General features: G+C 43.1%; 1 protein-coding gene across 11 annotated transcripts in view; it reads right to left on the bottom strand.

Annotated features, from left to right (window-relative positions):
* The window catches only part of adgrl2a (adhesion G protein-coupled receptor L2a), a 982900-nt gene that overhangs the window by 13762 nt on the left and 944509 nt on the right, over window positions 1-24629 (bottom strand). For all 11 annotated transcript variants that reach the window (XM_063064760.1, XM_063064761.1, XM_063064767.1 and 8 more), the window contains 2 exons: window positions 11562-11730; window positions 5077-5205 (listed from right to left, as the gene is read on the bottom strand). In XM_063064760.1, the coding sequence (XP_062920830.1) occupies window positions 5077-5205; window positions 11562-11730 (298 nt within the window). The remainder of the gene's footprint in view (window positions 1-5076; window positions 5206-11561; window positions 11731-24629) is intronic.

The following is a 24629-nucleotide window of genomic DNA, read 5'->3' as shown; positions in this document are numbered from 1 at the left end:
GCGCAGCAACAGGGCCGGACCTGTATTTCACCACATTAGGAAAAGCTATAACCTTAGCATGGGGCCAAGTGGTTAAGGCGTTCGTCTAGTGATTTGAAGGTCGCTAGTTCGAGCCTTGGCACTTAACCACACATTGCTCTGCAATGACACCGGTGCCAAGCTGTTTGGGTCCTAATGCCCTTCCCTTGGACAACATTGGTGGCGTGGAGAGGGGAGACTTTCAGGATGGGCAACTGCTGGTCTTCCATACAACCTTGCCCAGGCCTGCGCCCTGGAAACCTTCCAAGGTGCAAATCCATGGTCTCACAAGACTAACGGATACCTATAACCTTAGCACGTAGTGACATTCTGCTGCTTTGCAGAATGACACAATGAGGAAGGAGGGCCATTCAGCCAGCTGGGATTGGTGTGAGATTTAACAGACCAGGGCCTCTGAAGAGGGATAAATAAGGGGTACAGGAAGTTATAGAATTGCATTCAAGATAGCAGCCATCAGTAGCAAAGGGTTTAACCATTGACATCACAGTCACTTCAGGGTCCATCAAGTGAGAAGGAAAAGAGGCAAGAAGGAAATAAATGGGGGAATAGAACTGATGAGAATGTTCTGACAGTTGGCATATGTCATTGATTTCGATGATATGAAGATTAGTGGGGGCCAGTACGGTTAAGGAAGCTGGGAATCTGCTTAAGGACTTCAGACAGATTAGGAGAATGGGCAAAGAAGTGGCAAATGGAATATAGTATAGGGATGTATATGATCATGCATTTTGGCAGAAGGAATAAAGGTGTAAACTATCTTCAAAATGGGGAGCAAACTCAGAACTCAGAGTTGCAACGGGACTTGGAAGATCTCACGCAGGGTTCCCAAAAGGTTGACTTAGTGGTAAGGAAGGCAAATGTAATGTTAGCATTAATTTCAATTGGACTAGAAATTAATAGCAAGACTGCAGTGCTGAAGCTTTACAAGGCATTAGACCAACTGCACTTGGAGTATGGTGAGCAGTGTTGCACCCTTTAGCTACGGATGTGCTATCATTGGAGTAGGCCCAGAGAAGGTTCACGAGAATGATCCTGGGAATGAAAGGGTTAATGTATGAGGAATGTTTGATCGGTCTGGGCCTGTACTCGCTGGAGTTTAGAAGAATGAGGAAGGATCTCATTGAATATTGAAAGGCCTAGATAGAGTGGACGTGCAGCTTTCCTATAGTGGAGGGAGTCTCAGACCAGAGGGCACAGACTCAGAGTAGAAGGACATCCCTTTTAAACAGAGATGAAGAGGAATATATTTTAGCCAGAGAGTAGTGAATCAGTTAAACTTATTGCTGCAGATGGCTGTGGAGGCCAAGTCATTGGTGATATTTAAAGCAGCTGTTGATAGGCTCTCGATTAGTAAGGGCACCATAGTTTATGTCAGGGAACGTGGTTGAGGGATTAATAAATCAGCCACGTTGGTATGGTGGAGCAGGGTAGAGGGCCAAGCAGCCTAATTCTGCTCCTAGGAAATCAATGGGCTGAATAGACTTATTCGGGGTAGTACGGAAGACATGAAAATGTAGTTATCAAAGTGGGACAGTTAGATTCATGTTTAACGCCTATTCTCTGGCTGAGGAGAATGGCTGAAAGCAGGAGAGGCAATATAATAACTGGGCACTTGTAAGAGGGTGGGGAGTTAACCTGGCAGAGACATTTCAAAGGGTACTCATCTGTCAATAAAACGCCGTTAAATTAAAACTTCCTGATCAATATGTTCTAAATACTCATTAGGATGAAATGGTCTGGTGACCAGCTTTATCCAGACCTCCTTCCAATGTATGAACAATACATACATCCTAACAGGGATCCCACAAGTTCACATCAAGCCTCAGCACGGACTGACCAGCTACTCTGAAGAAACTACGGGTGAGGGTCCATAAGACTATGGGAGCAGAATTAGGCCATTTGGTCCATTTAGTCTGCTCCACCATTCCCTCATGAGTGATTTATTATCCCTCTCAACCCCATTCTCCAGCCCCCTCCACATAACCATTGATGCCCTGACGAATCAAGAACTAAGCAACCTCCACTTTAAATATGCCCAATGACTTGGTCTCCACAACCATCTCTGGCAATGAATGTTGCAGATTCATTAACCTTTGGCTCAGGATATTTCTCCTCTAAAAAGGCTATATGGTCAACAAAGGCTAGCAGGAACTGACACACTTTAAAGGATACCAGTTTGTAAGCATATGTGTCAAAATAACTTTAACCTTCCTAATCAATATATCCCAAATATTCATGAGGATAAAATGTTCTGGGTGACTTTATCCAGACCACCTTCCAATCTAAGACCAAAGTACTGTACATACGTCCCATAAAGCACACATGGAGCCTCATCACAGACTGACCAGCCACTCTGAAGAAACTATGCAGGCGTGCCCATAACTCAGGGCATTGGATTTCAGAGTTGAATCCCGACGTCATCTGTACGCCCTCCCCGTGGAATGCGTGGGATTTCTGTGTTTTGGCTTTCTCCCACAGCACAGAAATGTATGGGGTAGCTTCCTTGGTCATTGCAAATTGTCCCATCATTGGGTTAAGTTTACATCAGGGCTTTCAGGGGTTGCTGGGGTTGGGTGGGACTATTCAGTGCTGTATCACTAAATAAGTAAGTTGATAAGACATAAGAGCAGAATTGGGCCATCGAACCTGCTGCATCGTTTCATCATAGCTGATTTAGTTTCCCTCTCAACCCCAATTTCCCCAAAACCTTTGACACCCATACCAATCAAGAACCTATCAACCTCCACTTTAAATATACCCAATGGCCTTGCCTGCACTGCTGTCTGTGGCAATGCATTCCACAGATTCACCACCCTCGGGCTAAAGAAACTCCTACTCGTCTCTGTTCTAAAAAGGCCACAAGGTCAAGAAAGGCTAGAGGGGACTGAGCAGAGGGTGGGGGTGGGGTGGGAGAGCCAATTTTACGAAATGTTATGAGTTGGGAACATAAAAGAAGAAACATTCAATAATAAATTTTTTATAGAGCACTTTTCATACAAATGATGTAATTTAATGTGCTTTACAATGGTATAAACTAGAAATATAAAACAAAAGACAAAAAGATATTACTTAAAAACCGGGTTAAATAAATAGGCTTTGAGCTGGTGTTTAAAGTGTAAACTGAGTCTGCATCCCTTATAGTTTTAGCTATTGCGTTCCACAGTTTAGGAGCGACCAAAAGAAGGCTGAGAAATGGAGAAGTTCCAACCAAAAGAATCCAAGGTATGGCTCTGAGCAACAGAGAGCAAGTTTGAGACATAACAAGTTGGCTCAGAATCTATGGAGCCATTGACTTTGGTAATGAAGTGTAGGATTTCTTCGAAAGTAACAATGCTAAATTAAAATATCCGGTGTTAATGGCACCATTAAATACGAGGGTAAATGAAAGAGGTGTAAACATGCATTTTTGACATCACTGCTGTATAATTTATAATGAAGGGTGTGGAACTTCACCAACTTGGCTCATGTACATCTTGGAGTTGTAAGACTGTGGCTTTGAACTTTGCAATCTCAGCTAGTATTTTAAGCGTCACTTTTATGTACATATAATCAATCTGTGAACAGTATAAAAGCCATTTTAAATATTTATATTTCTTGTTTTTTATTATTGTGTTCTTTTCCTTAGTATGTTTTTCATATGCTGCATTGGATATGGAGTGACAATTATGTTGTTTTCCTTTACACTGGATTACTGGAAAAGACATTAGATAATCTTGAATTTGATAACATTTACTGAGATGTTGCTGCATTACTGGATAATATTGTCCAACACATTTCGGGTAGCTTGATGTGACACTTTTCCAAAAAGAAGGAGGGTGGGTGGGTGAGTATACATACTTGGAGTATGGTGGGCAGTTTTGGGTCCCTTATCTAAGGATGTTTGGAGGGGGTTCAGAGGAGGTTCACGAGAATGATTCTGGGAATTAAGGGGTTAGCACATAAGGAACATTTGATAGCTTTGGGCCTTAATTCACTGGAAGGTAGAAGAATGAGGAAGGATTTCATTGAAACCTATTGAATATTGAAAGTCTAGATAGAAGTGGATGTGGAGAGAATGTTTCCTGTAGCGGGGGAGTCCAGAACCAGAGGGCACAGCCTCAGAATACAATGACATCCCTTCAGAACAGTGATGAGGAAGAATTTTTCCCCCCCCCCCCCAGAGATTGGTGAATCTATGCAGTTCATCGCCGCAGACAGTTATGAAGGCCAACTCATTGTGTAAATTTACAGTGGAGGCTGATAGGTTCTTGGTAAGTCAGGACATCAGAGATTAGTGGTTAAGTCAGGAGAATAGGGTCGAGAGGAGAATTATCAGCCATGCTGAAATGGCGGAGCAGACACGATGGTCTGAGTGGTCTAATTCTGCTCCTGTGTTTTATGGTTGAGGCAGGTTCAACAACAAGGTTTAAAAGACAGAGATTGGACATCGCTCGACCTGCCACACTGAGGACCATTCTGGCCCGGTCTACAGAAGGCTAGGTAACAAGCCAGACTCAGCCGTGTCAGCATTGTTAGGGAGAGCCGGTCAGTTTCCACAATGCACATGCAGTTCAGTGACAGAGATTGGCAGGAACATCAAGTTACTGCAGGAAAGCCGGGAGAAGAAGAACATGCTTGTTTCTAGGAACACGGTACTGGGGCAATTCTCCCCTTACATCGATCCCATTGTCCAACCATTTTCACATAATAGGTGCAGCAAAATCAGGAGAAAGATCATGGAAAAGGCACCTTCAAGTTAGGCAGCAGAGAGGTTGCACCCTGTTATGAAAGCAAGCTACTCAAGCAGTTCCATTTTAACGTCCATTCCTGAAGAACACATCCAGTTCCCTCATGGAAACACTCCACTGCAGCCTCAGTATGCTTCGTCCCATCGTAACAAACTGAGTCAAAACCATATCCTCCTTCCTTGTAATAACTTCGTGTCCATCCCTTCCAATCACTTTCGGCGTCCTGGTTAAACCCCACTCTTTCCGACCCCTGATCCACCCAGACTGCACGTACCCCACCACCAAACTGGTAAGTCACCCGTCGGAGTACCTGGCTGCCGGAAGAGTAGCGGGCACTGGTCCTGTTGGTGGAGGGCTTTGCTGAGCTGTGCGAGCTCTCGGTGGTGAGCCTGCCGCAGCAGTTGGCGTAACGGAAACACTTCAGGTATTCCTTGCGGACCTGCGGACAAGCAGAGTGGTGAGTGATTACAGGATACTGAAAAGCACAGCTGATATGCAACACCGAATGCAGAATATAGAACATAGAACAGTACTGCAAAGGAACAAACCCTTCAGCTGATCAGTTACGATTAGCATACAGGAAATGCTGGAACAACTCAGCAGATAAGGTAGCATCTATGGAGAGGTTCTGATGAAGGGTCTCTACGAAATGCCGACTGTTTATTTCCCTCCATACACGCCATCTGTCTTGCTGAGTTCCTCCATCATTTTGTATGTTACTCTGGATTTCCAGCACCAGCAGAATCTCCTGTTTAGAGGAATAAACAGTTGCTGTTTTGGGCTGAGACCTTTCAGCAGGACTCATGAAGGATCTGGTCCTGAAACATCGACTGTATATTCCCATCCACAGATGCTGCCAGATCCATTGAAGCTAAAGCATCACAGTTTGTACTGCAGTCCTGATGAAGGGTCTTAGAAACATAGAAAACCTACAGCACAATACAGGCCCTTCGGCCCCCTAAGCTGTGCCGAACATGTCTTTACCTGAGAAATTACCTAGGGTTACCCATTGCCCTCTATTTTTCTGAGCTCCATAACCTGAAACATCAACTGTTAATTCCTCTCCATAGATGCTGCCTGACTTGCTGAGTTCCTCCAACATTTTGTGCCTGTTGCTCTGGATTTCTAGCATCTGCAGAATCGCTTGTGTTTAATATTTGCAACATTGCCTTGCACAGCTCTTGAACCCAATCCCTGACTAACAAAGGCTAGCACACCATAGACCTTCTTAACTAGAGGGTGGTGAGTCTGGGTAATTCATTAGGTATATTTAAAGTGGAAGATGAAATGTTGAATTAGTTAAATTAACTTTTCTAATTAACTGACTTTACTAATTGATTAAACTTTTTTCCATAATCCATATCCCTCCGTTCTCCATATATTCTATCTGACTCTCAAGCTATCTGGCAGCTTCTTAAACAGCTCCATCACATCTGCTTCCTCCAGCACCCCTGGCAACTCGTTTCAGGTACCTACCACTCTGTGTAAAAAAAAAACTCCAAAGTTCAAAATACATTTATAATCAAAGTATGCATACTATATACAACCTTGAGATTCATCTCGTTACAGGCAGCCATAAAACAATGGAACCCATTAAAACAAAAGAAGACTGGCAAACTTCCCTGTACATCTTCTTTTAATTTAATCCCCTCTCGCCAAAAATGCAAAACCTGCTCTATCTGGCATTTCTATGCCGAGAAAAAAGATTCTGACTCTCTGTTAATGCTTCTCATAAATTTAATAAACATCTTTCAAATCTCCCCTTATGTCTTTGACGCTCTAGAGATACCAGTCCCAGTTTGTCCAACCGCTCCTTACAGCTTGCAGACAGAAAAATAAACATAATCTTGTGGATTTTAAATCCATGGGTTGCTGGCAGCATGACTGGAAGGGCTGGAAAGGCCTATTCCGCGCTGTATCTCTAAACAAATAAATAAATTCCTGCTTTCTTTCCAAGATATAATTAAACTTTTAAGTCATAAACAAACATCTGTTAGTAATCTTCACAATTTTATTGTTTCTCGAAGTATACAGCGTTTACTACCCCTCAACCATCAGGCTCTTGAACCGAAGGGGTAACTTCACTTGCCTCATCATTGAGATGTTCCGACAACCAATGGACTCTCTTTCAAGGACTCCTCATCTCATATTTTCAATATTTATTGCTTATTTATTTATTATTATTTCTTCTTTTTGTATTTACATAGTTTGTTGTCTTTCCCACTCTGGTTGAACACCCTGGTTGGACGGTCTTTCATTGGTCATCTTATGGATATTATTCTATAGAGTTATTGACATGCCCATAAGAAAATGAATCTTAGGTTCATATATGGTGATATATATGTACTTTGATAATAGAATTAATTTGAACTTTGAACTTACGAAGCAGGCCATTCGGCCCAACTGGCGCATGCTAACCACTGGTTCAATTTGCCAGCACTAGGCCTGTATGCATCTAAAGGTCTTAAGTCTCCGGGCTGACGCTGGCTTCAAATTGTCTGCGATCAGATCTCTGATTTTAAGAGGGACCATTTACCAAGAGTGCTGTTGGAGAACTTGGCAGACATTTCACTATTGTTAATAAAAGTCAACAAACTAGTTGTAAATGCAGTTTTAAATAGGCCTCATTCATTAGATCAAACAGATTTACAGTTTTGACATGATAAAAGTTTGACATAAATACATTGAGGATCTGGCAATGTTCTTTCCCAATAAGAAATCACTTTATGTTTGGCCTTATTCCCTGGTGGATTGCAAAATCATTGAAGGTTTCTTCCTAAACAGTTAACAGGCCTGTTGGTCCAACTGGGCCATTCTGACCAGGGTATCTCTCCAAGCTGGCCCCATTTGCCTGTGTTTGGCCTGTTTCCTCTAATTATAAGGAACTCTCATGTGTTGAAAGATGAACTCTTGATCTCCCAATCTGCCTCATTAAGGCCCTTGCATTTTAGTTGTCCATCTGTACTGGACCTTGTAACTGCAACTACACTCAGTGACCACTGTGTTAGGCACAGGAGTAGAACCCAGTGTAGACTTCTGCTGTTCTAGCACACCATCTTCAAGGTTCGACCGCCTTGTGTGTTCAAAGTTGCTCTTCTGCACACCACTGTTGTAATGTGTAATTATTTGAGTTACTGTCACCTCCCTGTCAGCTTGAAACAATCTGACCATTCTCCTCTGACCTCTCTAATTAACAAGGCGTTTTCACCCACAGAACTGGCGCTCACTGGATTTTTTTTTTTTGTTTTCTTATACCATTCTCTGTAAACTCTAGAGTGAAAATCCTAGGAGATCAGCAGTTTTTGAGATAATCAATCCACCCTGTCTTGCACCAACAATCATTCCAAAGACAATTTAAATCACATTCCTTCCCCATTCCGATATTTGGTCTGAACAACAACTGAACCTCTTGACCATGTCTGTGTGCTTTTATGCATTAAGTTGCTGCCATGTGATTGGCTGATTAGTGTGTTTGCATTAACAAGCAGGTGTACAGGTGTACCTAATAAAGTGGCCACTGAGTGAATTTCCTTCTGGCATTACAATGGCTGTACACTCTCTGTTTCCTTTCAATTGCCTATCAAACAGCCTCTTGGATGCATCTATCGAACTTGCCACCACGACCACCCTTGGACAGACATACACCTGGATGAAGAGGTGGAAGGATGGTTGAGTAAGTTTGCGGACGACATGAAGATTAGAGAAGTTGTGGATGGAGCTGCAGGTTGTCAAAGGTTACAAGAGGATATAGACAGGATGCAGAGTTGGGCAGAAAAGTGGCAGACGGAGTTCAATCTGGATAAGTGTGAGGTGATGCATTTTGGAAGGACAAACCAGAAGGATGAGTACAGGGTTAATGGTTGGTTACTTAAGAGTGTGGATGAACAGAGGGACCTTGGGGTTCAAATCTATACATCCCTCAAGGTCACCGCATGGGTTGATAGGATAGTTAAGAAGGTCTATGGGATGCTAGGCTTCATTAATAGGGGGATTGAGTTCAAGAGTAGAGAGGTCATGTTGCAACTCTACAAATCTCTGGTGAGACCACACTTAAGAGTATTGTGTTCAGTTATGGTCACCTCATTATAGGAAGGATGTGGAAGCTGTGGAGAGGGTGCAGAGGAGATTTACCAGGATATTGCCTGGATTGGAAAACAAGTCTTAGCAAGGTTAGCAAGGCTGGGACTTTTCTCTTTGGAGCGTATAAGGATGAGAGGGGACTTGATAGAGGTCTACAAGATTATGAGAGGCATAGATAGGGTGGATAACCAGTACCTGCTCCCCAGGGCACGAATAGCAAACACCAGAGGGCATATGTACAAAGTTAAGGGAGGGGAGTTTAGGGGAGACATCAGGGGTAAGTTTTTTGACACAGAGGGTTGTGGGTGCCTGGAATGACTTGCCAGGGATGGTAGTGGAGGTTAAAACATTAGGGGTATTTAAGAGCCTCTTGGACAGGCGCATGGATGAAAGATAAATGGAGGGTTATGGGGTAGTGTGGGTTTAGTACTTTTTTAAAAATATATATTAAAACAGTGAGGTAGTGTTCACGGGTTCAATATCCATTTAGGAATTAGATGGCAGAGGGGAAGTACCACGACAGGACTGTCAATATTTTCACACAATTAATTTTACTTATTGTGATACAGTGGGGAATAGGCCCTTCCTGCCCTTTGAACCACACCGCCCAGCAATCCTCCAATTTAATCCTAGCCTAATCACGGGACAATTTGCAATGACCAATTAACCTACCAACTGGTACATCTTTGGACTGTGGGAGGAAACCAGAGCGCCCGGAGGAGACCTGGGGAGTACTTACAATCTCATTACAGACAGTGGTGGGAATTGAACCTGTGTCAGCTGTACTGTAAACCACAGTGCTAACCACTACGCTACTGTGCTGCCCCAATGATGTTCTAATAATGGATCCAAAACATAGCCTGGATGCTAGAAATAAAAAAAATTAATAAGCTGTAAATACTCACCAGGTTCAGGAACTGTTATTGCTCCTCAACCATCTAACTCTTGAAGCAGAGAAGATAATTTCACTCAACTACACTTGCCTCATCATTGAACTGTTCCCATAACCTATGGGCTCACTTTCAAGGACTCTTCATCTCATGTTCTTGATATTTATTGCTTATTTATTTACTATTAATATTCTGCTAGTTTTTTTGTTCCTTTGCATTTACTGTGAATGCCCACAAGAAAATGAATCTGAGGGTAGTATATGGTGACATATATGTACTTTGATAATAAATTTACTTTGAACTTTGAATTTTGAGATCAGACAGTGTCTGTGAAGGGAGAAATAGAGTTGGTGTCTCAGATGAACAATATTTCATCAGAGCTGGGAATGGCCCAAAGCAAATGAACAAACACAAGAAACTCTGCAAATACCGAAATCTTGAGCAACACACAGAAAATGATGGAGGAACTCAGCAGGTCAGGCAGCGTCTATGGGAAAAAAGCACAGTCGACCTTTCGGACAAGACGCTTGAACAGGACTTCTGAAATAAGTTAATGTTAGTTTGCAGAGAGGATGGAGAGGGATCAATGGGTCAAAGGTGTTGGATCCTGATGTTTTTCATCCGAGGTACTTCAGAAGTCAAGAATGAAGCATAAAACTTTTTGCTTTTGGTTGCTTATTACGCGTTACAAGAATAAAATGAAAGGAAAGGCAAGAGACAAAAATCTTGCAGGGGTGGGGGGAAGACAGGGACAAAGAGACTAATTCAACGTGGTTTGGTTTTCTTGTACCAGTTTGCTGATAACATTAAATTCCATTTCTTAAATTAACCAATAAAATAGCCCCTATTCCAGTAATGTGATACCCACCAGTAAAACAAAGTTTCTACATAGATATAAAGCACAGCTAATTTTATCAAAATGCAGACAGGCATAAGAAAGTTAAACTCCAAAGGAAATAACAATTTATATATTTATTTAGAGATACAGTGTGGAATGGGCCTTTCAGCCCTTTGAGCAGCGCTGCCTAGCAACCCACCGATTTAACCCTAACCTAATCACAGGGCAATTTACAATGACTAATTAACCTACTAATCAGTATTTCATTGGACTGTGAGGGTCTAACAAACGTTATATCTGGTAAGATGAGACATGGGTTTCATCTCCGTTTCTCAGAGGACATGGGACACAGGAGTATCTTTGATATTTTCACGGAAATGCTTGTGATTCTTTTTCGGTGTGCAAGTGTAACAAACTCATGTTCTCAGTGTTATTTTGTTCACTTGTACAGTTTACCTTTTGCTCTTTTTGGTTGTTTATCAGTCTTTGTGTGTAGATTTTCATTGATTCTATTGTATTTCTTTGTTCTACTGTGAATGCCCACAAGAAAATGAATCTCAGAGCTGTTTATGGTGACATATACATACTTTGAATTTTAAATAATGTGTAAGATTTTATGTATGTGTGTGTCCATGTATGTGTCTACGTGTGCGTGCATGCATATAAGCATGTGAGTGTCTTCATGTATGTGCATGTGTCTGCGTGTGCATTTGTGTTTGTGTGCACATTCATGTCTGTGTATGTGTCTCTGTGTCTGCGCATGTGCATATGTGTCTCTCTGCGTCTGTATGTGTGTTTATCCATGTATGTACTTTTAACAATACATACTCTCCTCTCTCTATTTAGGTCACTATCTGAACCCTGACAAAGCAGAAATATTTATAGACTCGAGGCATTAACTGTTTCTCTCTCTAGATGCTGCCCAACCTGCTGAATTTTTGCATTTTTACGAACAAACCCTGTTCCCAGGACTGGACAGTCACTTACCTTTTTCTGCAGAGCACAGTGAAATATAAAAATAAACATCCCCTGGAAAGTGTTGAAGATTGTGAAGAGATAGGCCATGACAATGGACTCCTCGTTGATGAAAAGCAAACCAAATCCCCAAGCCAAGCCAAGCAAACAGAGAAGAGCAAAGGCACCCATAACCCAGGACCTGGGGAGAGAGAGAGAGAAAAAAAGCATAAAGCTGATTAGGTTAAAACCTACATAAATGCCACTTTAAAAGACACAGCCTAATAGCAGCTTTTAACCATTAATACTACAGCTGTCTCCGCCAGTAAGCAGATTAAGTATGATCTCTCCTTTTACATTCTAGCTCCATTCCAGCCAGCTATGTGGGTTGCTGATATGAAGAATGCTTCTTTCTCCCACTCAGATCAATGACCTTCACTTTAGGCAACAGATTTCTCTTGAATTAAAATGCAGCCGTGTGATATTAATAACTTTAACCTTTCCACATTGACGAGAACTGTTCACACCCATTGTTCGAATGGAGAACCAGCCCAAAAATCTTTCTTACCAACAGAGGACGAGGAACATCAACCTTTTTTACTGACCCTTTATCACTTGTATCACTTTACACCGATTGGCAAAAATGTTAGCATACAGTCGGTGGTGACTTTATTAGGTACACCTGTACATCAATACAATATCTAATCAGCCAATCCCATGGCAACATCTCAATGCATAAAAGCACGCAGACATGATCAAAAGGTTCATTTTTTGTTCAGATCACATACCAGAATGGGGAAGAAATGTGATCTAAGTGACTATGTTGAATGATTATTGGTGCCAGATGGGGTGGTTTGAGTATCTCAGAAATTACTGATCTCCTGGGATTTGCATTTGCTCTCTAGAGTTTACAGAGAGTAGTTCAACAAGTACCTAGTGAGCGGCCGTTCTGTGGGCAAAAATGCCTTGTTAATGACAGAGGTTAGAGAAGAATGGCCAGACTGGTTCAAGCTGACAAGAAGGCAACAGTAACTCAAGTAATCACGTGTTACAACAGTGGTGTGCAGAGAGCATCTCTGAAAACACAGCATGTCAAACCTTGATGGACTACAGCAGCAGAAGACCACAAACATACACTTAGTGGCCACTTTATTCAGTACAGGAAGTACGTTCACATGACTTTTCAGCTTCCTAAGCACCTCCTCCTTAGTAATAGCAACCACACTTATTTCTGCCTGTGACACTTTCACATCTCTTACCCTGGTAAGTGTTGTTATAATAGTCTTCGCAAACATTGTGATTACTGTGTGAGCAGAAGCAAAGGGGTAAGAAGAAAAAAAGAGAGAGGAAAATGCTGCAGCTTTTGTCTCTCTCTCTTCCTCTCCTGCTTCCCCTCTCTCCCCTTCCTTCCCTCCCCCTCTCTCTTCCTCTCCTGCTTCCCCTCTCTCCCCTTCCTTCCCTCCCCCCTCTCTCTTCCTCTCCTGCTTCCCCTCTCTCCCCTTCCTTCCCTTCCCCTCTCTCTCTTCCTCTCCCGCTTCCCCTCTCTCTCTTCCTCTCCTGCTTCCCCTCTCTCCCCTTCCTTCCCTCCCCCTCCCTCTCCTGCTTCCCCTCTCTCCCCTTCCTTCCCTCCCCCCTCTCTCTTCCTCTCCTGCTTCCCCTCTCTCCCCTTCCTTCCCTCCCCCCTCTCTCTTCCTCTCCTGCTTCCCCTCTCTCCCCTTCTTTCCCTTCCCCTCTCTCTCTTCCTCTCCCGCTTCCCCTCTCTCCCCTTCCTTCCCTCCCCCTCTCTCTCTTCCTCTCCTGCTTCCCCTCTCTCCCCTTCCTTCCCTCCCCCTCTCTTCCTCTCCTGCTTCCCCTCTCTCCCCTTCCTTCCCTTCCCCTCTCTCTCTTCCTCTCCTGCTTCCCCTCTCTCCCCTTCCTTCCCTCCTCCTCTCTCTCCTTCTGTCTCTGTCCGTGCTGTATGCAGGGAAAGTGATTTTCAAACATCTCGCCAGCTGACATCAATAGGCATCATGTTCCTTTCTGGCTTTCCTCTCCCCATCTAACCCACTCTCAGCCTAAATCCTCAACTGCCTCCCAGGGTCCCAGAAATGCTTTGAACCCAGCTGGCTGGTTTCTCCACCATTCCAGCAACTGAGAAGCAACTTTGATTTTTTTTCTTCTCTTTCTTATAAATTGTCCTCAGTGCCATCCCAGACTGCATCCGATCACAAGGAGAGCTGCTGGAAAAGGCACTGCACTGTGGCTCAGCCACGCGACTGTTTCAAAGAGTAAACTTTCGGCAGGGACGTGTGTGGTCTCACCACAATCCACTGCCTTGTGGTTCCTCTCATTTTTCCACACAGTGAAAACGTTCAGCCTGTTAAATCTCCACAGTCAGAAATAAAAAAAATAAACTGCCCAAGACTCTCACAAAATCTTCGATTTACAACATTTGTAGAATGTACCAAAAGAAGTCTCCATTTCCCCAAAGTTCACTGGGGTAAATACAGGTATGCCGATAGGAGCAGTTTCATTTTTAAATTGCTTTTATTTTAGTATATGGGATATCAGTCTCTCAACATCTATTTGTTATAGTAAGTAATAAATTTCCTTTCACTTTGCCCATCTCTAAGTACTGCCGAGATAGTAGTGTTGAGGCCCTTTCAGTAACTGTTGCAGTCTGTGTGGTAATGGTACCCTTGGGTTGGAAGTCCCAGGATAGAGACCCATCAGTACCCATATAATGTGTGGCAGTAAATATTCTGATTCAGGAGAGGGCCGACTGTGTGTGTGTGTGTGTGTGTGTGTGTGTGTGTGTGTGTGTGTGTGTGTGTGTGTGCTGGATTGCTCAAAGCTATAAAAATCAACCACTACTCTGTTAACTTCTGCCAAGAATGGCTCACGAGAATGATCCTATGAATGAAAGGCTTAACATATGATGATCATCTGATATCTCTCGGCCTGTACTTGCTGGAGTTCAGAAGGATTAAGGAACATATTATTGAAATCTACTAAATGCTGAAAGGGCTGGATAGAGTGGACATGCAGAGGATGTTTCCTGTAGTGGGAGAACCTAGGGTCCAGGGCACAGCCTCAAGACAAAGGGATGTCCCTTTAAAACTGGGATGAGGAGGAATTTCTCCATCCAAAGGGCTGTGAATCTGTAGAATTCATTGCTACAGATGGCTATGGAGACCAAATCACTTGGTGCATTTAAAGCAGAGGATGCTAGTTTGTAACTGATAAGAGAAAAAGGGAGAATCATGTCAAAGAAAATCAGCCATGATTTAATGGTGGAATAGACTTGATGAGTCAAATAGCTGAATTCTTCTTTTATGTCTTCTGGTCTTACTTTGCTCATTAAAATCAGAAAAAAGTAAAGTGTAAAATTAGTTGTTAAAGAGTTGCAAAATTAGTCAACTCCATCATGGGCATTAGCCTCTATAGTATCCAAGACATCTTCAAGGAGCAGTGCCTAAAAATGGCAGTGCCCACCACCCAGGACCTGCCCTCTTCATACTGCTGGTGTGGAAAGGAGGTACAGAAACCTGAGGGCATAAACTCAGTGATTTAGGAACAGCTTCTTCCCCTCTGCCATCTGATTTCTGAATGGTCATTAAACCCATGAACACTATCTCACTAATATTTCTTTTTTCCTTACCTGTCCATCACCTCCATATGGTGATCCTCCCCCTTCCCTTTATTGCATGGTCTTGTACACTCTCCTATCAAATTCCCCCCCCCCCCTCCAGCCCTTTATCTCTTTCACAATCAACTTCCCAGCTCTTTGTTTCACCTCTCCTCCTTTCCTGGTTTCACCTATCACCTACCACCTCGTACATCCTCCAACCACCCCCCCCCACCCCCCCGCACCTTCTTACTCTGAATTCTCGTCTTTTTTTCCAGTCCTGATGAAGGGTCTGGGCCCAATAATACTAAACAGGATACCAAAAATTTCCTGAGGTACATAAAGTGTAAAAGAGGGGTGATATCGGACCAGTGAAAAATGATGCTGGAGAGTTAGTAATGTGGGGGGACAATGGAATGGTGGACAAACTGAATAGTATTTTGTATCAGTATTCACTGTGGAAGACACTAGCAGTATAGTGGAAGTTCCAGGTGTCAGGGGTCATGAGGTATGTGAAGTTACCATAACAAGATAGAATGTTCTTGGGAAACTGAGAGGTCTGAAGGTAGATAAGTTACTTGGGCCAGATGGTGTACACACCAGGGTTCTGAAAGAGGTGGTTTAGGAGACTGTGGAGCCATTGGTAATGATCTTACTTCTGGAAGACTGGAAAATTGCAAATGCCACTCCACTCTTCAAGAAGGCAGAGGCAGAAGAAAATAAATTATGGGGCAGTTAGTCTGATCTTAGTGCTTGGGAAGATGTAGGATTAAGGATGAGGTCTCAGAGTACTTGGGGGTACATGATAAAATAGGCCTTGTTCAAGATGGTGTCCTCAAGGGAAAATCTTGCCTGACAAATCTGTTGGAATTCTTTGAAGAAACAAACAAGCAGGATAGACAAAGGAGAATCAACTGATGTTGTGTATTTGGATTTTCAGAATATCTTTAACAAGGTGCCACACATGAGGCTGTTTAGCAAGCTAAACACCCATAGTATTACTGAAAAGATTCCAGCATGGATAAAGGAGTGGCCAATGGGCAGGAGAGAAAAAGTGGGAATAAATGGAGCCTTTTCTGGCTGGCTGCCGGTGACTTGTGGTGTTCCACAAGGATCTCTGTTGGGACCGATTCTTTTTACGTCATATATCAATGATTTTGATGATGGAGTTGAGGACTTTGTTGTAAAGTTTGCAAATGATACGAAGATAGGTGGCAGGGCGGGTGGTTTTGAGGAAGTAGAGAGGCTACAGAAGGACAAGACAAATTAGGAGAATGGGGAAAGAAATGGCAGCTGGAATACAGTGTCGGGACGTGTATGGTCATGCGCTTTGATAGAAGGAATTAAAGGGTTGACTATTTTCTAGATGGAGAGAAAAAACAAAAAACAGGTGCAAAGAGACTTGGGAGTCTTTGTGTAGGATTCCCTAAAGGTTAATTTGCAGGTCGATTCTGTGGTGAGAAAGGCAAATGCGATGTTTGTAATCATTTCAAGAGGACTAGAATATAAAATCAAGGATAGAATGTTGAAACTTTATGAAACAGTATTGAAGCTTTACTTGATATATTGTGAGCAGTTTTGGGCCCCTTAGAAAAAATGTGCTGAAATGGAGAGGGTTCAAAGGAGATTCACAAAAATGATTCCAGGAATGAATAGCTTATCTTATGAAAAGCGATTGATGGCTCTGGGTCTGTATTCAGTCGAATTCAGAAGAATGAGTGCTGTGACCTATCGAATGGTGAAAGGCCTTAATAGAGTGGATGTGAAGAGGATGTTTCCTATGGTGAGAAAGTCTACATTACCTCACGGTGATGACACAGTCTCAAAATAGAGGGGCATCCTTTAGAATGGAGGTGATTTCTTTAGCCAGAGAGTGGTGAATCTGTGGAATTCTTTGCCACAGGCGGCTATGGAGGCCAAGTCTTTATATACATTTAAGTTGGATTTGATAGATTCTTGATTGGTCAGGGCATGAAGGGATATGGGGAGAAGATAGAAGATCAGGGCTGAGGGGAAAATGGATCAGTCATAACGAAATAGTGGAGAAGACTTGATGGGCCAAGTGGCCTAATTCTGCTTCTATATCTAATGGTCTTATGGTGAATGGAAATGTTGATTGTATTCTTTTCCATAGATGCTGCCTGGCCTGCTGAGTTCCTCCAGCAATTTGTGTGTGTTGCCTTATATATATATATTTATCATAATTCAGTTTTTTTCTATATTATGTATTGCATTGTACTGCTGCCATAAAGATAACAAATTTCATGACATACGCCGGTGCTATTAAACCTGATTCTGATTCTGATTCTGAAGTGATTCACTTTGAAAGGTCAAACTTGAAGGCAGAATGCAGGGTTAATAGCAAGATTCTCAGTAGTGTGGAGAAACAGGCATTTTGTGCTCCACGTTCATAGCTCTCTCAGTTGCCACACAAGTTAATAAGTTGGTTAAGGAAGCGTATGATGTGTTGGCCTTCATTAGTTGGGTGACTGAGTTGAAGGGCCGTGAGACCTCTTTTGGTGCAGGCGTGACTTGTACAAAAAGGACGGGTTACACTTGAATCCTAGGGGGACCAATATCCTGGCAGGGAGATTAGCGGGGGCTACTGAGGTGACTTTAAACTAGAATGGTTGGGGGGTGGGAATCAAATTAAAGAGGCTAGGCGTGAGGAGGTTAGTTCACAACAGAGGGATGGGAACCAGTGCAGAGAGACAGAGGGGTGTAAAGTGAGCGTAGAAGCAAAAAGTACAAAGGAGAAAAGTAAAAGTGGCAGGCCGACAAATCCAGGGCAAGCATTAAAAAGGGCCACTTTTCAACGTAATTGTACAAGGGCTAAGAGAGTTGTAAAAGAGCGCCTGAAGGCTTTGTGTGTCAATGCAAGGAGCATTTGTAATAAGGTGGATGAATTGAAAGTGCAGATTGTTATTAATGATTATGATATAGTTGGGATCACAGAGACATGGCTCCAGGGTGACCAGGGATGGGAGCTCAACGTTCAGGGATATTCAATATTCAGGAGGGATAGACATGAAGGAAGGGGAGGTGGGGTGGCGTTGCTGGTTAAAAAAGAGATTAACGCAATAGAAAGGAAGGACATAAGCCGGGAAGATGTGGAATCAATATGGGTAGAGCTGCGTAACACTAAGGGGCAGAAGACGCTGGTGGGAGTTGTGTACAGGCCACCTAACAGTAGTAGTGAGGTCGGAGATGGTATTCAAGAGGAAATTAGAAATGTGTGCAATAAAGGAACAGCAGTTATAATGGGTGACTTCAATCTACATGTAGACTGGGTGAACCAAATTGGTAAAGGTGCTGAGGAAGAGGATTTCTTGGAATGTATGCGGGATGGTTTTTTGAACCAACATGTCGAGGAACCAACTAGAGAGCAGGCTATTCTGGACTGGGTTTTGAGCAATGAGGAAGGGTTAATTAGCGATCTTGTCGTGAGAGGCCCCTTGGGTAAGAGTGACCATAATATGGTGGAATTCTTCATTAACATGGAGAGTGACATAGTTAATTCAGAAACAAAGGTTCTGAACTTAAAGAGGGGTAACTTTGAAGGTATGAGACGTGAATTAGCTAAGATAGACTGGCAAATGACACTTAAAGGATTGACGGTGGATATGCAATGGCAAGCATTTAAAGGTTGCATGGATGAACTACAACAATTGTTCATCCCAGTTTGGCAAAAGAATAAATCAAGGAAGGTAGTGCACCCGTGGCTGACAAGAGAAATTAGGGATAGTATCAATTCCAAAGAAGTAGCATACAAATTAGCCAGAGAAAGTGGCTCACCTGAGGACTGGGAGAAATTCAGAGTTCAGCAGAGGAGGACAAAGGGCTTAATTAGGAAGGGGAAAAAAGATTTTGAGAGAAAACTGGCAGAGAACATGAAAACGGACTGTAAAAGCTTTTATAGATATGTAAAAAGGAAAAGACTGGTAAAGACAAATGTAGGTCCCCTGCAGACAGAAACAGGTGAATTGATTATGGGGAGCAAGGACATGGCAGACCAATTGAATAATTACTTTGGTTCTGTCTTCACTAAGGAGGACATAAATAATCTTCCAGAAATAGTAGGGGACAGAGGGTCCAGTGAGATGGAGGAACTGAGTGAAATACATGTTAGTAGGGAAGTGGTGTTAGGTAAATTGAAGGGATTGAAGGCAGATAAATCCCCAGGGCCAGATGGTCTGCATCCTAGAGTGCTTAAGGAAGTAGCCCAAGAAATAGTGGATGCATTAGTGATAATTTTTCAAAACTTGTTAGATTCTGGACTAGTTCCTGAGGATTGGAGGGTGGCTAATGTAACCCCACTTTTTAAAAAAGGAGGGAGAGAGAAACCGGGGAATTATAGGCCAGTTAGCCTAACGTCGGTGGTGGGGAAACTGCTGGAGTCAGTTATCAAGGATGTGATAACAGCACATTTGGAAAGCGGAGAAATGATCGGACAAAGTCAGCATGGATTTGTGAAAGGAAAATCATGTCTGACGAATCTCATAGAATTTTTTGAGGATGTAACTAGTAGAGTGGATAGGGGAGAACCAGTGGATGTGGTATATTTGGATTTTCAAAAGGCTTTTGACAAGGTCCCACACAGGAGATTAGTGTGCAAACTTAAAGCACACGGTATTGGGGGTAAGGTATTGGTGTGGGTGGAGAATTGGTTAGCAGACAGGAAGCAAAGAGTGGGAATAAACGGGACCTTTTCAGAATGGCAGGCGGTAACTAGTGGGGTACCGCAAGGCTCAGTGCTGGGACCCCAGTTGTTTACAATATATATTAATGACTTGGATGAGGGAATTAAATGCAGCATCTCCAAGTTTGCGGATGACACGAAGCTGGGTGGCAGTGTTAGCAGTGAGGAGGATGCTAAGAGGATGCAGGGTGACTTGGATAGGTTGGGTGAGTGGGCAAACTCATGGCAAATGCAATTTAATGTGGATAAATGTGAAGTTATCCACTTTGGTGGCAAAAATAGGAAAACAGATTATTATCTGAATGGTGGCCGATTAGGAAAAGGGGAGGTGCAACGAGACCTGGGTGTCATTATACACCAGTCGTTGAAAGTGGGCATGCAGGTACAGCAGGCAGTGAAAAAGGCGAACGGTATGCTGGCATTTATAGCGAGAGGATTCGAGTACAGGAGCAGGGAGGTACTACTGCAGTTGTACAAGGCCTTGGTGAGACCACACCTGGAGTATTGTGTGCAGTTTTGGTCTCCTAATCTGAGGAAAGACATCTTTGCCATAGAGGGAGTACAAAGAAGGTTCACCAGATTGATTCCTGGGATGGCAGGTCTTTCATATGAAGAAAGACTGGATGAACTGGGCTTGTACTCATTGGAATTTAGAAGATTGAGGGGGGATCTGATTGAAACGTATAAGATCCTAAAGGGATTGGACAGGCTAGATGCGGGAAGATTGTTCCCGATGTTGGGGAGGTCCAGAACGAGGGGTCACAGTTTGAGGATAGAGGGGAAGCCTTTTAGGACCGAGATTAGGAAAAACTTCTTCACACAGAGAGTGGTGAATCTGTGGAATTCTCTGCCACAGCAAACTGTTGAGGCCAGTTCATTGGCTATGTTTAAGAGGGAGTTAGATATGGCCCTTGTGGCTACAGGGGTCAGGGGGTATGGAGGGAAGGCTGGGTTCTGAGTTGGATGATCAGCCATGATCATAATAAATGGCGGTGCAGGCTCGAAGGGCCGAATGGCCTACTCCTGCACCTATTTTCTATGTTTCTATGTTTCTATGTAATGTTGCAGCTTGGGAGTATGATTTTTGGTTCTGTTCATCTCATTATAGGGAGGATGTAGAAGCTTTAGAGAGGGTACAGGGGAGATTTACTAGGATGCTGCCTGGATTAGAGAGCGTGCCCTATGACAATCGTTTGAGTAAGCTAGAGCTCTTCTCTCTGAGGTGAAGGACGATGAGAGGTGACCTGACACAGGTGTACAAGATGACACAGGTGTACATTGATCAAGTCAGAGCCTTTTTCCCAGGGCAGAAATGGCTAATACGAACACTGTGTATTTAATATTTCAGTAATCTTGTTAATATGTTGGTTTATTAAGCATTCTTGGTCATTTAAATATTTCATTATGGGTTACATGTATAAATGCGTGAATTGCATATGTCATCACACTACCACAAGACGTGTGCGCACCCCGCTTAAAGTAAAATATAAACTAAAACTTGCATTTTGTGACTCTCTTGTTTTCCTTTGAATTGGTTTATTGTTTTGAAGTTACAAAACATAACAAGGAAGGGGGTGCAATTTTAAGGTGATTGAAGTATAGCGGAGGTGTCAGAGGTAGGTTTTTTTTTATACAGAGTGGTGGGTATGTGCAACATGCTGTCAGAGGTGGTGGTAGAGTCAGATACATTAGGGACATTTAAGAGACTCTTAGATAGGCACATGGATGAATACAAAATGGAGTGTATGTGGGAGGAAAAGATTGGATTGATTAAGAGTAGGTTAAGGGGTCAGCTGAAGGGCCTGGACTGTGCTACGTTCTATGATGAGAATCAGAATCAGGTTTAGTATCACCAGCATAGGTTGTGGAATTTGATGTCTGCGACAGCAGTACAATGGAACACGCAATCGTAGAAAAAAAAACTGTGAATTACAGCAAGTATATATATTAAATAGTTAAATAAGTTGTGCGAAAACAGAAATGGAAAAATAGTGAGGTAGTGTTCATGGGCTCAATGTCCATTCAGAAACCAGATAGCAGAGGGGAAGAAACTGTTCCTATATCACTGAGTGTGTGCCTTCAGACTTCTGTACCTCCTTCCTGATGGTAGCAATGAGAAGAGGGCATGTCCTGGGTAATTGGGGTCCTTAATGATGGATACCACCTCTTTGAGGCATCGCTCCTTGAAGGCGGCCTGGGTACTATGGAGACTAGCGCCCATGATGGAGCTGACTAATTTCACAACTCCCTGCAGCTTTTTTTGACTCTCCGTAATGCCCCCACCCCACACCAGGTGGTGATGCAGCCAGTCAGAATGCTCTCCATGGTACATCTATAGAAATTTGTGAGTGTTTTTGATGACAGACTAAATCTCCTCTAACCTCTCATGAAATATGGCAGCTATCATGCCTTCTTCGTAGTTGTGTCGATTTGCTCACTCTTTCCGATTCTGATCCCTCTATCCGGACTGGTGTGTGTATTCCTCCTTGTGAATCTTAGTCCAATTCTCCTTCCAAAATGGCCTCCACTACCCTTGGAAACAGAGCATCTAGTTCCTGATAACCAATTTCCCAAACCGCACTGTACTGTTACAGAATAGTACCTGCTGTCATTATTCTATGCAAATACCGTAAGTTGCTATGTGGCTGGCAGTTATTGAACAAGCCAAGAATGTAGTTATCACAGAGCCCCTTGACAGCCACTGGATTGTTGATAAACAAGCTGCTTCAGTCTCTGAAGAGTGCAAAATTATGAAGAAATACTTTCCGCGACCAAGGACGAGAAAGCCATTTAGCAAAACAAACTGCGTTAAGGCATTGTAAATATCCATACAAACAGTGGCCCGGGTTTCTAGAATACCAGTGAAATTACTTCACTTCTGACAAATGTGAACCCTCGAGACTGAGATTAATACTTACTTGGCTTCTATTCAGAACCTGAAATTGGCCTTCGAAATTGTCAAGCTAAACTGACCTTTCTGGCCATGCTACAGACAGAGGGAACTGAAGCCAGTTGGGAGAGGTTTAGAGTCACAGATCGCTGCTTTATTCCTGGTAAGGTTCAGTAACCTCATACAAGGACAATGGAATTCAGCTCCAACGTTAGACTGGAGGAGTTGGAAGTATCTCCCCTTGGAGTAGGAGAGATTGAAAGAGTTGAGAGACGGTGCACATGATCCCAAAGGGCTGAAATGGGGTAGAGAGAGAGGAGCTGCTACCAATCAAAGCAAGGTCAAGGGCCAGGGTTGCAGATTTACGGTTTTGGACCAATGTTACCTGGGGTCCTGATGATCCAGGGCAAGGACTGGAGGACGAAGGGCCAATGTCTGTGATCAAGGACTGGTGAAAATGCAGGGATGTGGACAGAATGGTTGGGAGGGAGCGGGGCGTGGTGGTGATATAGATCATGTGCAAGCAGAAAAGATTTAGTTTTCGCTTTTGCCTGTGAGTCTGAGAATTCAGGACTAAGGACTAGAGGCCCAGAGATGTCTTGTCCTGGGGTTGGAGGCCTGTTTTTATGTGTGAGTGGGTTGGAAAGAGCCTTGTTTTGTGTTGTTCTTGTTGTTGCTTGTGTTGTTCTGCTGTACATCGTAGACAGACTATGTTGTCGCTGGAATGTGTGGTGGCATTTGTGGGCTGCCACCAGCACATCATTGGGTTGTGTTGGTTGTTAACCCCTGACGAGACATTTCATTGTATGTTTCGATATACACGTGATACATAAATCTGAATCTGAAAGAATCTTTCAATGCAGGGAACAGAAATTGGAACTCAGTGCCTGGAAGAGTTTGGGAAGTCAAATCCATGTAGGTCTTTCACAGTGACCGGCAGGGCCCCGGGTGGTGTTGTAAGACACAGGGACCTTGGAAGACAAGTACCTAGCTCACTGAAAGTGGAGTCACAGGTCGATAGGGTGGTGAAGAAAGCTTTTGGCATGCAGGCCTCAATAAGTCAGGATACTGACTATAAAAATGAAGAGGTCACTGTGTACAGCAATCTGGTGAAGACACACTGGTGAGTACTGTGTTCAGGTTTGGTCGAATGGCCATAGAAAAAATGTTACTGAACTAGAAGGAGTGCAGAGAAAATATTACCTGGACATTAAGCAACTGAGTTACTGTATAGGGAGAGGTTGGACGGTCGCGGTCTTTTTATTCCTCACACCGTTGGAAACTGAGAGATGATCTTAAAGAGGTATATAAGATAATGAGGACCATAGATAGGGTGAATACACAGTCCTTTTTTTCCAGGGTTCAGGAATCAAGAAACATAAGAGGACATAAGATTAAGGTGAGATATGAAAGATATAACAGGAACTTTGTGGGGGGGGGAGGGGATCAGCTGCTCTTTTACATCGGGGTGGTCTGTATACGAAATGAGCTGACAAAGGAAGTGGTTAAGGCAAGTACAACATTTGAAATACTGTTTGACGGGCACTTTTAAACAAAGTGTGGAATCTGTAGCCAGAGAAAGTGGTTAAAGAAGTTACAGTAACAACTTCTAAATGACAACTGGATATATATATATATATATATATATATATAGTCCTGTATGTTTCTATGGAATTAGACAGATAGTCAAAAGAGACAATAAATAGCCAAGCAGTAGGGAAAGACCTGAAGGATCCAAACCTAGTCGTGATTTGGCGGCTTGTGTGTCTTAATGACTCAGAGAGCTATGTTGGCTGGAGTCAGGGCCTTGTGCTTTGGCTCTTGTAGAGTCACCCATGCCAAACAGGTGAAAGGGTAGAGGCCAGACTTGGAGTGGTCCACCGATCCTCCCAGTTTAGGGCTTCA

The sequence above is a fragment of the Mobula hypostoma genome, chromosome 12 (assembly GCF_963921235.1).
Source record: "Mobula hypostoma chromosome 12, sMobHyp1.1, whole genome shotgun sequence".
Taxonomy (NCBI): Eukaryota; Metazoa; Chordata; class Chondrichthyes; order Myliobatiformes; family Myliobatidae; genus Mobula; species Mobula hypostoma.
This window is presented reverse-complemented; position numbering and strand designations above follow the sequence as displayed.